This window comes from Dasypus novemcinctus, chromosome 21 (genome assembly GCF_030445035.2).
Source record: "Dasypus novemcinctus isolate mDasNov1 chromosome 21, mDasNov1.1.hap2, whole genome shotgun sequence".
NCBI lineage: Eukaryota > Metazoa > Chordata > Mammalia > Cingulata > Dasypodidae > Dasypus > Dasypus novemcinctus.
In genome coordinates, this window is record NC_080693.1 from 73739867 (window position 1) to 73758226 (window position 18360).

General features: G+C 33.1%; 1 protein-coding gene across 8 annotated transcripts in view; it reads right to left on the reverse strand.

Moving 5' to 3' along the window:
* Positions 1 to 882: 882 nt before the first annotated feature.
* ABCA5 (ATP binding cassette subfamily A member 5) overlaps positions 883 to 18360 on the reverse strand; it is a 95247-nt gene continuing 77769 nt past the window's right edge. For all 8 annotated transcript variants that reach the window (XM_058284632.2, XM_058284637.2, XM_071210785.1 and 5 more), the window contains 15 exons: positions 17897 to 18010; positions 17374 to 17508; positions 16729 to 16803; positions 15701 to 15792; positions 11107 to 11233; positions 10686 to 10803; positions 10497 to 10588; positions 9489 to 9664; positions 8985 to 9060; positions 8736 to 8830; positions 7807 to 7926; positions 3750 to 3899; positions 3244 to 3323; positions 1728 to 1783; positions 883 to 1202 (listed from right to left, as the gene is read on the reverse strand). In XM_058284632.2, coding sequence (XP_058140615.1) covers positions 1095 to 1202; positions 1728 to 1783; positions 3244 to 3323; positions 3750 to 3899; positions 7807 to 7926; positions 8736 to 8830; positions 8985 to 9060; positions 9489 to 9664; positions 10497 to 10588; positions 10686 to 10803; positions 11107 to 11233; positions 15701 to 15792; positions 16729 to 16803; positions 17374 to 17508; positions 17897 to 18010 — 1614 coding nt within the window. In that variant the 3' untranslated portion in view covers positions 883 to 1094. The remainder of the gene's footprint in view (positions 1203 to 1727; positions 1784 to 3243; positions 3324 to 3749; positions 3900 to 7806; positions 7927 to 8735; positions 8831 to 8984; positions 9061 to 9488; positions 9665 to 10496; positions 10589 to 10685; positions 10804 to 11106; positions 11234 to 15700; positions 15793 to 16728; positions 16804 to 17373; positions 17509 to 17896; positions 18011 to 18360) is intronic.

Genomic DNA, 18360 nt, shown 5'->3' on the forward strand with positions numbered 1-18360 from the left:
AGGAGAATTAAGTATAGTTTACTTCTAAGTCTTAACTGTCAAAAGAGCTTGTTTATTAATATCCCACCATATTCCAAAGTGAATCTCAGGTGATTTCTTAAGTAAATTTTAAGTACTGATATACTTAAAATTCTGTAGAGGAGGAGAAAAGTTAAAATAATAAAATATACCAATAAAAACAATTACACAACAAATATCTTATTCAAAGAATGAAATAAAATGTGCCCTTGAAATGTAGATGACCAAAAAATTTATATGTTCCTTGAGGGGTGGGATAGGAGGTATGGCTTAATTCTTCTACTTTTATGGATGTCTGCTATTCAAGTCAGAAAGAGTAAAAAAATCAGACTATTAAATAAGATTCTAGACATAGTCTTCCTTTCACTATAATAATTAAAATACCTATGAATTTTACTATAAGCAGAAGAAATGTAACTTTATTTATCTAAGTTACCTACATCTAAAATCACCCAATAGAACAAGGTCTCATTTTACTTACTATGATTAATGAGTGCCACCTAGTGGCTGTTTACTTCTCATACACCTCTTATCTACACAGATTATCTAGCGTTAGGATTTTAGGATGCCAATTTCCATTAAAATTTTCTTTTAGAAATTAAAAAGGAGAAGAAACTTTCATATTAGTTTATGTCTCTTTTCTGTCTAGCTAAGTGGTAGTTTTTAAATTCAGACTGTACATTACATATATTTGAAAGACAGTACAATTAAAAAAAAATAAAGATAACTGTCCTAAATAAAATTATTCCATTATTTATCTCTAAATTATAAATTCAGAACCATTGTTTTTGATAGGTGAAAAAGTAAATACTCAGCTTGATAAAGGTATTACAGTTCAATATACTTCAGATACAAACATGCAGGTTCAATAAATTATATATAAGCTTTATTTGAAGAAACACAAAACATACAACCACAGCACTTCAGTTAAGAAGCTTAGTAAATTTAGTGAAATAAGCATTTTCTTTATCTCAAATGCTTTCATGGTTCTCCAGTTACCATTCAAATAAACTTTTAAAATCAAAGTTAAAATAAAGAAGAAATAAGTTCAATAAGTAGATTTAAGGTAAACGAGTTCAAAATACTACTCTGTCTTCCTGTGTTCTTTCCCACCAAAGTGTGCTGTTTAAAGTTCCACAACTATTATCTTCTTCTTGTTGTTCCTTAGTTAGTTCTACAAAAACCTAAATGAAAGGAAATAAATCAAATACAGCATTCTGTACCCAAGAGAACGTTTAATTAAATTAGAAAGAGATAAAGTTATAACTAACTACATTAATCATTCAAATATCAGAAGAGATTAGATTTACTGATATTAATACTATTCAGACAAAATAAGTACTCTCCATTAATCACAAGCAAGGATGAGTTTTATTTTAGAGGAATAGGCTATTTGTTTTTAATTAATATATGTAAGTGGCACTGGCATAATATAAAAAATATGCACAGATATTTAGAAAATATAATTTCAAATATGCTAATAAAATACATCATCATCATCCACTTTCTTTATCAAGCTGCAAAAATTTAGCTATCCAAAATAATCAGGCAGAGAACCTGAAGTTGTTTAAAATTATACAAATTTTCAGAAATATACTATAACACTGTCTCTGGTTCACAATCTGCCTCCCTCTCTAATATAAATCTAAACAATTTGATATTGACACTTTTTTAATAAAATAAATTTTAAAAATTTAACTTTATAGTACCTGTTCCAATGTTGCCTGAGAAAAGCTGTATTCTTCGATGGCAAAAGTATGTTTAGCTATTAAAATATGAAAACAATATATTTTTAAAAAATAAAATGGCATTTACCCTAAGGTGGTTAACCATTTCTTTTAAAAAATATTTTAAACTAATTTAAATTTGAAGCTCCAAAACATGTCATTTTCCTTTCTACTTGCTCCTTTTCTCTTCACCACCCCCATAATCTCCTGGAGTAGGGATTCTTAACCTTTTTTTGTGTCACATAGACTCCTTTGCCAGTCAGGTGAAACCATAGACCCCTTGCTATGTCCACACCATACTGTGTATTATTTAATAAATATATCACACCTGCACGAACACATACCCCATAAAGTTTTTTTGAATTTCAATTCAAGCTCACTGACCCCTTGTTAAGAACCCCTGTCCTAGAGCCTTAATATTATATCTTTAACGTAACTTGTCTTATTTCATCTTTTCCAAGCAACTTCTTGCTCTCCTCTATCTTCTTCCTCATTATTCCTTTCATGTTTTCTTTTGATCCCTGCTCTCTCCCATTCCCCAACTCCAACATATTCTGTTTCTTGATTTCTTGAACTAGATTCTGGATATTGATCATATCTCCATAAACTTTTATGTATTTATCAGATCATTTTATATGATCCAAAACCAAGTTTCTGGTTTTCTATTCATTCCTTTAATTCTCCACAAGTAGTTCAGGAGTTCTCTTTGATCATAAAAGAATCACCAGAAAGGCAACAACATTACCTGATTATGTAAATGCACAAATAGTAGGCACAAAAATGACTAATTTCATTAGTGCTTTTAGGCAGAAAGAATAGTAATGTATAGCTGTGAAGAGGACATCTGCAGTATCAGGAAATCTCTTTGTATTCAGCATTCACTTAAAGAACAATCCTACACATCCTATAATTCTTGAAAGGTTTTAATATAAACATTTACATTAACAAGCATAGCTTATAAATGCCATACAATAACCCTGTGTATGGACAAATGTGAGCTAACTTCCTTCTGTGGCCGCCAGCATATCTTTAATCTACCCATCATTTATTTTTAAAATGCCAAGATTCAATAAGTTTCTCTGAAACTGTTGAGAATGCCCTCCCTTCTGCACTATGAATTACTGTCTTCTCTCTACTGTTGTCAATGGAGTGTTGATACTACTGCTACTTCTGTGGCCCAGTATGAAGTGAGGATTCAAGAAACGCAATGTTCCCACCGCTGGACTGAATTATGTGAGATGTAATTAAGCTTAACTTTCTCATAGAGGCAATGTGATAAACTGGTCATGTCCACTGAAGACTGTAAAAGGATTACGCTACAATTAGTTGATCTACAAAATCCCCATGGTATTACTATTTAGTTATATCTTAGATTAAATGGATAAAAAGGCTATCTTCTTATTTACCATGATTTGTAAGTTCTAAGCTTTAAATTTTTAAAATAAAATTTTTTCATAATCTGAGAACTACCTTATACTGTTTTTCAAATACTACTTACCTTCTTCCAGCTTAGAAAAAGATTGTGAAAGGGACTGAACATCTTCCTTAGGAATTTTAAAAGCCAAAATAGAAGAAAAACTGAAAATGGGTAAGATAAAACATAGGAAAATTAAAAATTCAAATGTAACTACTACTGTATTCTAAAGCTAAACTTCAAAATTCAATTTTATTTTATATTTTTTATTTAGTTTGATATTTGACAAAAATTGTTTGAAATCAAAATATTTTCATGCACTATTAATTATCATTACTATCAAAAAGGAACTTTAAAAAGCTTAAATACTATCAAATATTGAAAGATATAACAGAAAATTCCAGACTAGTCTAATGTTTATAATACATCAGACTACAGTAGCCCAATATTGTAATAATACAGATAGTTAATGTAACATATCTATATAGCATACGTGCAAAGAGAGGATTTTACCCCTACTCTTTACACAACAATCAATTTTTATAACTATTGCTCTACAAAGAAGTACTACCAAATTTCTTTGTTTTTACCTTTCTTGACGGCTTGCATTTGGGAAAATATACTGAATTTCTCTTTGAAGTCGATCTACTTCTAGGCTTTCTATCCAGTCCTTCAATTTAATTTCCAAAAAGTAGCCTTTCCCAAATTTGCTCTTTAGATGTTGTACTGTCCCAATACATCTGCAATAATTTTTTTTAAAACTCAGGTATAAAGTGACTTGACAGTTTCAAAGAATGATTTCTCACTTAAATCTCTACCATTTTCATAAATAAACTTTGTATTTCGGAATAACTTCAGAGTTACAGAAAAGTTATGAAGATAATACAGAGATCCCCAAATACCCTTCATCCAGTGTCAGTTTCCCTAATGTTATCATTTTACATCACTGTGCTATACTTACAAAATTTAAGAAACCACACTGGTATATTACTATCAACTACCTCCAGACTTTATTTAGATTTTATCAGTTTTTTCAACTAATGTCCTTTTTCTGTTTCAGGATCTGTCTAAGCTATCGTATTGCAGTTAGTTGTCAAGTCTCCTTAGTCTCCACTGGTCTGTGACAGTTTCTCACGGAGTCTTTCCTTGTTTTTCATGACTTTGAAAGTTTTGAGGAATAATGGGCAGGTGTTTTCTATAATGTTCCTCAATTTGGTTTAGTCTGATGTTTTTCCTCGTGATCAGATTAGGGTTAGGGGTTTTTGGAGAGAATACCACAGAGCTGAAATATCTCATTTGTTGTATCAGGGGATACATTATATAACTCATGACACCTCTTGATTAAGGCAGTGTTTGTCACGTTTCTCTATTGTAAAACAACTATGTTCCCTTTTCCATATTCTATTCTTTAGAAATAACTCCCTAAATCCAGAAAATACTTGGGGGATAGGGGATTAAGCTCCTCTTCCTGGAGGGAGTAGTATCTCCATATATTATCTGGGGTCCTGTAAGAAAGATTTGCGTCCCTTCCCCATTTATTTACTCAATTATTTCTTTATATGGATGAACTTGTGTATTTATTTTATATTTTGGGTTATAATCCAATATTACACCTAATATTAATTTTTAAAATATACCAAATACCATTTCAGGAAATACCAAAGTGTTGAATAATTAACTCCAAATGCAAAGTGGTCAGCCATATTTTGGAAATGACATATTTACAAGAAATTCTAAAGAAAAGCTAAAGACTGATTCTAAAATTAAAACAAAGAAACAATTTTTTAAACATTTAAATCAATATACATTACCATAAGTTTTTGAAACAATGGCATTCAAAATCTATCCCCCAAAACATTAATAAGCAATGCAGGTGGAGAAAGACCTTGATCAAAAGGGGGAAATATTAAATAAATTAGAATTTTTATGGCTAAGAGATTTCAAAGTGAGTCGGGAAGTCATTCTGGAAGTTATGAGTTTGCAGGTCTCAGCCAGATTTCACAACCTAACAAAATAAACAAAGCCTCAAACAAAAATGTTCCTGAGGGCCCTTGGGATGTGCAGACACTATAGGCAAAGCCATGCAATCACATGAAATCAACATCTCTGCAGGCTCTATCTGGGAATATATGAAAAGCTATTTCCCCAATATAAGAGTTATACTCATTTATAAATCCCTTAATCATGATTCTTCTACTTCTTTTATTCGAACCTATAATTTTCAGTTTACTTGTTAAGCATATTTCTTAGAGACTTAAAGCCTTCGGATTGTTCCTATGCTGGTGGAACCCTGAAACTCAGCAGATAAGCATTCCAACTTCTATTCTCCAATGCTTCAGGTCTGCCCTGGACAACAAACAAAATGATAATGATAGACCAGCCCTATCTTCAACTGCAACCAAAACAATTCCATTCTTCTGCATCATATGTATGACCCTACTCAGGATGAAAAAGAGTGAACACCATCCCAAAAACCCCAAGATTGAGGAATGAACAAAAAAAAGGGAGAAGTATAACTGCTGACCTAAAGCAAATTTATTTTTATTGTAGTTATTATCTAGTGCTAATCGAATAACTTGTGACATTGATTTAAAAAATAAAATTTTACATACTGAAAAAATAAGCAAATATAATATTACTGTAACATTTGGAAAATAAAGATTAAATTTACAGGTAATAAAGAACTTAATTGAACACTGATGTTGGTATTTTAAAATACATTTAAATGAAACTGAAAAAATATTGAATTCCCATCTTGAGGAGTTCTGTTACATTCTCTAATAGGACAGGAAAAATCCTCTGAGGCAAGGGCAGTGCCTAGTGAAGGAAAACAGACCATTATTCCAGGCCTATGATATTGATGACTGTACTTACGAACGTTTTCTTGTGAAATTGAAACTTAGCCTATTACCAATGTACTTCCTAAGAGTTACCACCTGAAAACCTCCTTGTTGCTCAAATGTGGCTTCTCTCTAAACCGAACAGTATATACATGCACTAACTTCCTGCCAGAGTGGGACATGACTCCCAGGGATGAGCCTCCCTGGCACTGAGGGATTATTAGCAGTGAAGACCTTAACCGAAAGGGGGAAATTGTAAATATGAATGAGTTTTTGTGGCTAAGAGATTTCAAAATGAGTCAGGCCGCCATTCCAGAGGATATGCTTATGCAAGTCTCAGCAGGATCTCACTGACTGCCACAAATAGAGTCTCAAATAGCGGGGCACCTGAGGGCTCTAGAGACATCCAGAAGCTTAGGAATTCGGGACCCTGTCAGTAGGCCTTACTTTGGAATTTATGCTCCCCAGTGTAACAGTTAGACTCATTTATAGTTTCCTACACATGGCTCTTCTGCACCTTTTCTTTGAACCTATAATTAGCACTACACTTGATAAATATATTTCCCAGAGACTTACATCTTTGGTTCATCCATGCGCCAGTTGAGCACTGAATCTCAGCAGAGTTGCAACACCTACTCTCCAGTTCATTGGACTCACCCAGGACAATTAACAAGAAAATGATGATGGACAACACCCATCCCAAGAAACAAAGAGTGTCTGCAACTGCAAGCAAGAGTTCCATCCATCTGCCCCATGGGATCTACGTGCCTTCTCAATTAGAGGCACAGTAGGCATCACCATCCCCAAGTCTTCAAGATTTGGGAATGAACAATGGACTAAACTAGACTCATTATTCTACTATAGACTTATTATTATTCTAGCAATGGAAGAACTCTTATCATTGATATGAAGGTAGTAGCCACCAGAGGTCTGGAGGGATGGGAGAGGGAAGATGTAATAGGTATAATGGGGGCATTTTTGGAACACTGAAGTTTTCCTGCATGACACTGCAGTGATGGATACTGGCCATTACATGTTTTGTCATAACCTACAAAATTGTGTGGGACAGAGTGTAAACTATAGTGTAAACTGTAATCCATAGTTGTTAGCCATGCTTCAATATATATTTATTGATTGTAACAAATGTACCACACTAATAAGGGATGTTGTTGATGTGGAAAAGTGTGTGGGGGGGAGTGGGGCATATGGGAATTCCTTATACCTTTATGTAACATTTACATAATCTAAAGCTCTTTAAAATAATTAATTAAAAAGTTTTAATTAAAAAAAATAACATTTAAGTGGGATAAGGGTTATAATTTATATATTTGTGCACATTTTACCTGCTGTTTTTGCCATATATGCTAAAGAATCAATTTTATTCAATTTGTAATTGTATTTTAATTGTAAAAGGGAGTTAATTTAATTTTAATCAAATGTTTAAGAAAAATCAGTACTTCATTTTGATGTCTAGATATATACATTTAAAGACTGACCATTAATTACAGTACATTCAATGGTTATTATCCTTCTCACCCAAAATTCCAGTAGACAGTAAAATATCCAAAAAGTTTCAATGTAAATTGTTTGAAAAGTGAAACTGAAAATCATGTAAAAATCCACAAGCTCATCGAGGCAATGAATGTTATATTGGAGAACTGATCAAACCACAAAACAATAGAGCAGGGACCAGCAAATTACAGTGTGTCAGCCAACCAGGCCACCCCATTTTTGTAAAAAAGTTTTATTGGAACACACATACAATATCACCCTCTTTCCTTAAATGGCATGCTGTCTAGACATCTACCTTAACTGTCCAGACACCATGATAGCCACTCGGTCACAGACAGCCTCTGCCTCTTCCATATAATGAGTGGTCAGAATAGCAGCTCGCTTTCTGTTTTTAAATGCAGTTCGAATTGCTCGCCTATAAAACATAAATAAAATTAAAAGATGAGAGGAAAATATCTGTATTTTAATGCAAATACTTGGGTTTTTGAAAGCCAACTATTTGGTTAATTTAGTTAAAACTTACCAAATATCAACCGCTGTGGTTAAGATATCCTGTACAACTGTGATTTTAATATTCTATTTTTTCTTATTTTTGAAGGTTTGTCACATGGAGAAAAGAAAGTCCATGATTTCACATGTTTCTATGGGCTAAAAGTATACTAACCAACGAATTATAAGGATTGATTCCTTTTCATGTTACGAAAAAGAAATAGTCGTAGAATCATATGACTGAAAGAAGACCAAGCACTCATCTAAACTAAACCTTCTGGACATGGAAATTGAAGCCTGAAGAGTTGGTCAACTAATTAGTACTAACTAGAATTCCTAGAGAGATTTCAACATAAATTCAAGGCATTATTATTAGGAGAAAGATAATTTGTATGTTAAATGGCTAGGGGGAAAAAAAACTTTAAAATCTATTTAGATAATAGCACTCTTCATTTTAGAAACTAATCACATACCCATTTGTGTTCTGGAATATATAAAATATTTTTACTACTTCGTGAAAAATTAAATTTAAAATACAACTATTTGCTTAATTTAGTTAATTAAAACTTACCAAGTGATGTTTAAAAAGTTTAAAAATCTAAATATTCTTCCACTCCTATACTATCATCTTCAAAGTCTTAAATCAATATGTATATATAAAACTAATGACACTTTTTTTTATTCTAAAGCATGATATAATGTAATGTGTCTCAAGCTTCTTCAATGTATACTCACCACATGTGCTGTTTCGCTTTAGGATCCATACCTGTAGATGGTTCATCTAGCAGAGTAATCTGAGGGTTTCCCAGCATACTTAAAGCAAAACACAACTAGATGGGAAGAAAATAGGGAAGTAAAAAACATAGCAAACTAATAAGACATCACTACAAGAAATTCTATCAAGATACATCACTACAAGAAATTCTATCAAGATAGTATCAAGCACTTGCAATAAAATATATACATATTATTTAACTAAAGTACCTTTCGTTTGATTCCTGCAGGTAGTTTCTTTATAGTTTTCTGAAGATGTTCTTTTAAATCAAGTGCATTTGTGATTCTGCAAAATGGACAATATAAAATGAGCATACTATGATGTATATAAATACTCATATAAACTGCTGTGATTATTGACATTGTTTTTTCTGTAAGTTACTCAGTTGAAGCATACTATAAGTACATAAGAACAAAACCCTACAATATACATCATTTTAAACAAATTACTATCTTAACGTGAAAAATCTTCAATTTAGATTAAGTTTCATGACATTCATGTGAATAGGTGCATTCATTCTGTAATTAGAAACAAAAAAAAGCCCGTCTGTCTTTCATAGCTATCATAATTTTTAAAGAATATACGAAAACTTTAAATGACCACTTTTAGTGAAAATTATAACCCATGGAAATGCCTAGTAAGCAAATTTTTAAAATGTGAAAGTTAACCTTTCCCCCAAGTAACAAAAGGTGCTAGAGACAATTATTTTTTACCGGATTATGACTTCCTTCATGTCACTTGCACTCATCCCTTTCACAGCTCCATAAATTTCAAAATGTTCCTGCAGTGTAATATCTGGCCACAGTGGGTTCATCTGAGGACAATATCCCATACACTTAATGGAATCATTATCTTCGGTCAGGTCTGAAGAATAATCTCCTAGAAATACCTACAGAAACACAAACTCATTTTTAGTAACTATTTTTGCTTAATTTACTTCTGTGAAAGAAGTGGTAAGTGGATTAATTTGATCCCCTCCCTAGAGTCAAAGTAATATCAGGTCAAAATTTTACTCCTTTTGATGAAATGAGGACATACATAGCTAAATCAGACCTCAGTGACATGGTCAGAAAGGGTGATTAGGAATGTAGGGTTTTATGAGGAAGGCAGGCTGCAATTTTAGTTAGAACAATTAGAGGGTCTCATTAGAAGTTGATATTTGAGCCAAGGAGATATGTGAAATTAGTCATTTGGTTATCCAGTGGGCCAGGCAGAGCCAACAAAGGGAACCACTAGGATAAAAATGCAAAGAATAGAGTGTGTTTGACATTTTCCAGGACAGCAATGTCTGGTGTTGAGTAAACAATGGGGAGAGTTCAGGAAATGGGATCAGAGTAGTTCTGTGAAGTTTCTACAAGGTTGTAAGAGACATGCTTATTACCAAAGACTAATAAATGGTAGGGTCAAGCCTAGCATCCATATCTCCTAAAGTTAGTAACAATTGTCTTCCATTACAGTAGTAGACAAATAACCCATACATGCAGTAATTACAAAAGCAGAAATACTGTGTATATGTACATCTGCACGCATATCTGAAATTTTCACGACGTACATTATTTTGACAGATAAGCATAATTTATCTTATCAAGTTATACTTTAAAAAGTAATACTAAAAATAGATATAAAGTTTGAGCATAAAATTCCTAGTATATCATTAGTAAATATAATTTGATTAAAATATAAATCATATTCAACATATCCCACACCCTTATATATCATACCTGGCCTGACGTTGGTTCAATATCACCAACCAGAATATTAATAATTGTGCTTTTGCCTGCACCATTTGGACCTAACAGTCCCAATATCTCTCCTAAAGGAATTGAAAGAGAAAATCATTGCATGCAAATCAAACTAAAATTGGAAATTACTTTTCTGAAAAAATTATTTAAGAAAAATTAAATACCAGCCTTTTTTCACACAGAAAGAGACATATTTAGTTGCCACTTTCTTTACTTTTCTTGTAAGAAGAAAATCTTTCTTGTCATCATATTCTTTATATAAATTGTTGACCATAATAGCTGGTTTCTAATAAAGGAAAGAGGATTTAAGAAGAGAGCTATAAATCACATATCTATCATGAGATGACAGGCTGCAAACACTTCACGTCCATATTATAAGAACTATATTTGTTAATAAGAGATATTATACAAATAAATGTACATTTATGACTGAAAAAATGGCTTATTCAAAAGGCACAGAAATATTTCTCAAAGAAAGTATTTTGTCTGATAATTAATATGCAAAGAAAAATATTTTTTCAAATTAATCACTATGCACTGGGAACTGACCATTTCAAATTTAATATTACAGCCATAAAAACTAAATTACCTCCTCACAACACTGGCAATTCATCAGCTCTTTGACCTTTAATCTTTCAGCTTTGACATCTGCATCTTCATCTTCATTGTGTGGTGGTTCTGGAAACTTTCTAGGTTTGGACCTTGTTGAAAGGGTTCTAAATATATAAATGAAGTAGAATTTTAAATAACTAAACTAGTAAGAAGTACAGTCACTACAAAAAGAAAATATTGAGAAAATATATCAGCATGAATCTGTGGTTACCTATGCAAGGTGGAATTGCAAGAGTTATTTTTCATTCGCAGATAAATGTTTACCAATGAATACTTGTTGAATAAGTGGATAAATATATTATCTAAATTCATTCATTTATTCAACAATATTACATTATGACCAGTATTACTCAGGCCCTATTCGACACAGTGATAGAAAGATGAAAAAATATGGATGCTGCACTCAAAGAACATAGCCTGGGTGTAAATGGAATTGCCCAGGAAGAGAAGATGTAGAGGGCTGAGGTCAGAACCCATAGGAATGCTATTTTTAAGAGCAGACAGAATAAAAAGTGTTAGCAAAGGATATGTTGAAGTAAAAATTAGGTAAGGAAGCAAATAGGAGATGGCATGCAGGAAAGCAAAGGAATAAGATAAAAGTATAAGGAAGAAGTAGTCAACCACATTAAAGATTATATAAATTGAACCTACATGATGTGGCAAAAAGGTGGTCATAAGTTATTTCACTATAAGTAAGGCCAGAAACCAGATTGCAGGGAATTAAGGAGTAAATGGGAAGTGAGAGAATGGTGATAGAAGCTTTATGACCATGAAAAAAAGGAGAGATGTGGGATACAAGCCAGAGGCAGTTTTCATGTTCAAATGAGAGTTATGGGAACTGATGTCTATTATTTTATTAGATGGGAAGAATATGCACACCCATCCCCCAATAATCTATTGAGATCCAGAGGGAAAGATACAGAAAGGGAAAGGAAAATTGATTGAGCAGCATCCTTAAGTGGATGGAATGAATAAAGACTTGGATAACAGGAGGATCATCTCTTCTTCTGGTACTCGGAAAGAGCAAAAATAATGGAAGGTGTGGTTTAATCTGTAGAAAATTATTTTAAAATTAAGGGTTTCTGTTTTCTGAGATAGGTGGCAACATCATTTACTGAGAAGTAGAAAATAAGATGAGGTAAATTTGAGAATTTGAGGAATTAAAAGAAGGCTTGGGATAAGAACTCAAGGGAAAGATAGAAAGGTACTGACTAGGAAAATGTGAAAAAGTCACCAAACATTGTTAAAATAAAGCTGAGCTAAAATGGGATATATGTATAGTATTATCAATCAGCTCTTTTATGTGATTTTTCTCCAGCATATGATTAGATTCATTCATAATTATGTTTGTTTAATAGACTGTAAAATTATCAGTCAGCACCTTTATGTGACTTTTCTCCAGGTTCACCCAAAATTATGTTTGTTTGTTTGTTTGCTTATTTGCTTTCAGGAAGAGAAATACTAAATTTTAAGAGTAAAGACACTCATCAACTAATGAATTAGGATATAGTTTGCTTCAAATACTTTTTCTTTTGGGGAAGGGATACAACACTTCTACTCAAGAAAAAACATCAAAGACATAATATTTTATAATCCAGAAGTCTTTTATTTTTTTTTGTATACTTTTTATGCCTTGATTGCACAGGGAATAAGTTGCAGTAACTCAGGCTCCCTTACATTTGTTTTCACCAAGTGTGTTTTTCTGGGTGAAGCAGGCTAGCATTTCAGTTGAACCCAGGTAACTTTCTCTTTGGCTTCCTTCTTTTTCTCATCATTTTTTTCATGCATTCCAGGAAGCTATCTTAGCACTCAATATGTATATTAATTCTGTTGGTAAGAATCTTAACATATTTGGTTACATACCAACAGCATCCTGGAAAACACTGCAGACTCTTCTGGTTTTGCCATGATACATTTGTGGGCATTCCTTTTTGAATAGTGCCCATTCCCTTGACATTTACAAATCACCTTTCTTGTAGATTCATATATATGTGGTCAAAAGAACAGCTCCATGTTTCCTAAAAGGCTCCTCTATTTTACCCCTATGTTTGTAATTTTGGCAAATTACTGCAAGATGGCAGTTCCATCAAAAGTCATAACTACAGATTTTAGTGGAAAGGTCAAAGAGATATAGAAGGGTTAAAGTGATGAATCACATGGGTAAGGCTGGACAGAGAAGAAAGTAAAAACAAGTATTATCTGATACATTTCAAAGGATAGGGAATACTCAAGAGAAGGAGGAGGTGGAGAAGGAAGAAGGAGGAGCTATATTTCAGCTACATGCAGAAAATCCTAAAGCAAATGCATGTAGACTTCAGTGGGTGCCCTGGATCTTGGATGCATCAGGCTCTCTGGATGATTGGTGACTGGAATGGGTTAGCTGGAGGCAGTTAACTATAACCTATAGAATCTATAACCACAGAAGAGCTGTCACCAGCAGAGATCCCTGAAGCAGTCAAGAAGAGATTGCCTTAGAAGACCTTTTGAACAAATAAGGTGGTTCCAAATGGTCCTTTTGAAATGACTGCACTTAGCTAAAAAAAAACTGGATATGCCAGAAGGCTGGCTGGAAGACAAGGTATCTGAGAAGAACCTGATACCTCAGGAGTCCTGGTGCTACACAGCTGGTGTATTATGGAGCCCTTGTTTTTAGCCTCCTACTTACTTGGTGAGACAAAATAAAAGTCTTTTCTCTTAAAAAAAACAACAACAAAAAAAAAAAAACAAAAGGAGGTGAGGAGGAAAGTACAATATGACTAGTAAAATGAGAGAGCTAGAGAGGTAAAAAGGTACTGGTAGAAGCTTAAGATTTTACAGATGAAGTAAAAAGCAGTGATGGCATGGCTCTTATGGAAATAAACAGTTGAAGTGGAGTAGAGGTAAAAGTCACTGGCTTAGAGAAAATCAGAAACTGAGGGATTAGAGTGTTAGGAAAGCTATTCATATGGATGCAGAAATCTCTCTTAAGATGACCACAGGAATAAGGATAAAGAAGGAGGAGAACCATAATCTAAAGTCATCAATGGATATGGGGAATATCCAGTGGTTAATAAATAATCTTTATGAATTTCTATATTTCCAGTTTTCTATAATATTCAGCAATAAATAAATACATAAATGAATATATGAGAAATATAAAAAAGAAATTCAGATCCAATTTAGTGCAAATGGCTAGATAATAACTCTTCTTTAGACTTAAACTGAGCTGTCCAAGGAAAATGCACTATGAGAAAATATTTGTACATCATATATCTGATTCAGAATTTGCATCAAGAATATATGAAGAACTTACTATTCAATAATATAAAAACAATAGCTCAACTTAAAAAAATGGGTAAAGGATTTGAATAGAAATATCACAAAATAAAATATAATGAATGATTAATAGGTACATGAAAACATGCTAAAAATCATTAGTCTTTAGGGAACACAGACCAAAACCACAATGAAATAGCATTTTGCACTGACTACAATGACTAAAATAAAAAAGATAAACTATTAACAAGCACTGGTAAGGATGTGGAAAAATAGAATCCTCACATATTATTAGTGGGAATGCAAAATTGTACAGCCACTTTTTTTTTTTTTTAACTTACAACCTTTTTTTTTTTTTTTAAAGATTTATTTATTTATTTAATTTCCCCCCCTCCCCTGGTTGTCTGTTCTTGTTGTCTATTTGTTGCGTCTTGTTTCTTTGTCTGTTTTTTTGTTTCTTTGTCCGCTTCTGTTGTCGTCAGCGGCACAGGAAGTGTGGGCAGCGCCATTCCTAGGCAGGCTGCTCTTTCTTTTCACGCTGGGCGGCTTTCCTCACAGGCGCACTCCTTGCGCGTGGGGCTCCCCCACGCGGGGGACACCCTTGCGTGGCACGGCACTCCTTGCGCGCATCAGCACTGCGCATGGCCAGCTCCACACGGGTCAAGGAGGCCCGGGGTTTGAACCGCGGACCTCCCATATGGTAGACGGACGCCCTAACCACTGGGCCAAAGTCCGTTTCCCTGTACAGCCACTTTTGAAAACAGTCTGCCAGTTTCTCAAAAGATTAAACATAGAGTTACCATTATGATTCAGCAATTCCATTTATAAATATCCACTCAAGAGAAATGAAAACATATATCCACACAAACTTGTACACAAATGTTCACAGCAATATTATTCATATTAGCCAACAAATGAAATAATCCAAATGTCCATCATTTGATGAATGGATAAACAAAATATGGTATTCATTCATATAATGGAATATTACTAGGCAATAGAAAAGGAATGGATTACTGCTACATGCTACAACATGGATGAGCCGTGAAAACATATTAAGTGAAAAATGCCAGACAAAAATGACTATATTTGAATGATCCCATTTATATGAAATGTCCAGAATATACAAATTAGAAAGTAGATTAGTGGTTTCCTAGGGTGGAGGGACAGAGGATGAAAGATAGGGAAGAGACTGCTAACAGGTATAAAGTTTTTTGGGGGGAGTGACAGAAATATTCTAAAATTAATTATGGTGGTGGTTGCACAACTCTGCAAATATACTAAAAAAAATGAAACTTTAAAAAAATTAAACTGACCTGAAAAAGGGATCCTTTCTTATTGATCTGCCTCCATATTTTTTCTCATAGTATTGTAAGAGGAAAATCCACAGTACACACTGCATATAAGGCTAAAACAAGAATATGTAACAGTTGATTACTGAATTTTTTTACCTACATCAACAGAACCAAACCCACATACATCTGGTTCCTTACCATCAACAAAAAATTAATCATAATTTTCCTTTTGCTTATGATAAGTATATGAGAAAGAGATTTAAGAATAAATTTAAAACCATTAAGGTAGAATGAATTTTAATAAAATAATCTCACATATTTTTTTACTTTTGTAAACCGTATTTGTTGTCAGCTTCATAAAACATAATCAAGAAAAGAATCTTTGTTTTTGCTTCTAAGGAAGCTGGAATAGTAATTAAAAGGAATTAATAGGGAAGCAGATATGGCTCAAGTGACTGAGCTCCTGCCTACCACATGGGAGGTCCAAGGTTCAGTTCCTGGTGCCTCCTGGAGAAGACGAGCAAGACAGCGAGCTGGCACAATAGGCAGGCACGGCAAGCTTACACAAGATGACATAACAAAGAGGCACAAAGAGGAAAGACAATGAGAGAGATAACAAAGCAGGGAGCCGAGGTGGCTCAAGCAAATGAGCGCCTCTCTCCCATATGGGAAGTCCCAGGTTTGGTTCCCAGTGCCTCCTAAAGAGAAGACAAGCAGGCATAGAGAGCACACAGCAAATGGACACAGAGAGCAGAGAGTGAGCACAAAACAATGAGGGTAAGGCGGTAAATAAATAAAAAATAAATATTTTTTTGAAAAAGGAATCAATAGTATGTTAATGAGCCAAGTATCTTAAAGTGGACCCATTTAGTAAATGAAAGATTACCACTGACATACAAATGAGGTAGCATTAACTAACACACTTGACCTCTTGATGCATCTTTGTTTTTATGTGATAGGCTAAAACTAAAAAGACAGTGTTAAAATCATACAACTAAACTACTCTTTGGGTAAACATGCTAACACAAAAAACACTTGTTATTTCTTACCGATATAACAGCTATCAAAAGCCTATCCCATGGATTATTGGTAGCCTCGTTTTTTTGTATATTCTTCCAAGAAATCTACAATAAAAATTTTTGAAAATTTATATGCTGCAATGTGTAGAAAAAAATTTCATTTCATTCAGCAAATATATTCTATAAAATAAATAAGCTATTAATATTAGTAGCTATGTTTTGGATATATTCCCAAAATATTTCTATTAGGTATAAATTAAACAAATTAAACTGTAGTCAAAAAAAGATGCAGGGATTAACAAGTATAATTCATCAGCAATCCTCCTAAGCCAAGAATTCACTGCTTAATTTTTTTCTAATCACACAGAAATTTGTTTTAATTATCCAGGTTTAATAAAATTAATCTCAAGCACACAACAACAAATACCAATTGAAGCCAGATCATATTTCTAATTATGTACATCATTCTGGGCATCAAAGAGCATGTAATAGATATAGTCCTTCTCCTCTGAGAATTTACAGTTTAAGACATGCTTGAAAAGACCCCAAAATAACTTTAAATTGCTGTATTAATAATACCTAAGTCAGGTAACAGCAGCTAACTTGATACTTTCAGTACAAGACTAAGATCTCAAAGATCAGACAGTACAATATTAAAATACTTAACAGACCTACCTTTATAAAACTAATCAGGCAACCCAGAAGTGGATAGATTGGAATGGCTATGCAAAAGATGTAATGAAGAACAGTTGTAACCATGTATCCCATAAAGTAAGTTATTTCGGTGATTGCAATACAAGCCAAAGCTGTCTAAAGAAAAAAAAGCAAGTAAAAAAGTGTTTAGAAATTTCCATCCAAACTTACCTGTAAATTTGCACCTCACATTTAGCTATGTTGTCAATCCTCTAATAAAACATGGAACCAGAGGTGATATTTAGCCTGGTAAAAAATGTCAGTGCACTGGTACAAGTTGTTTGGAAGTAGCGACTTTACCAATGCCAATTGTTAAATGCTTTCAATATCACCTTTGTATTGAGTGGATGATGGAGAAGAGAAACACACACTCAAAAAGATGCTGACAGCTATCTATTTAAATTCTGCAATTAAATACATAATTTTGTGTGTGGAATAATGAAAGAGTTAATGACTTTCAGTTAAGCTGCTATGAAAAGTGAGGTTGAAATAAAATGTGACTTACCACAGAATAGATAAATGACCAAAATTCTTTGGTATTTAAAACTTTTTTAAAAGTGAAAGAAGCAATATAGGTAAAAAGAATAACTGATGGAACATAACCAATAAGGCAAAAAACCTGTAAAAGATAAATGTATATGCTTTATGTAAAAATAGGAATAGCTACAAGACATATGATATTAAATACCAGTCATATTAAAATATTAAGGGATAATTATTCTTTATATTTTACAGCTAAACAAATAATTCAAAAATGGAAATTGTCATTAGTTAAGGACTTATATTTCTCCTATATCAATAAAAACCATGCTTTATTGTTAATACAATCTTGAATGCCATTTGAATTGAACGCTATCTGTAGTTCATCTATGATAGCAAGTAAAATGTTATTTTATTATAAAAAACAATTACAGGTGGTCACAACTTTATCTCACTTAAGTTTTAGCTACCATTGTAATATATAGCACT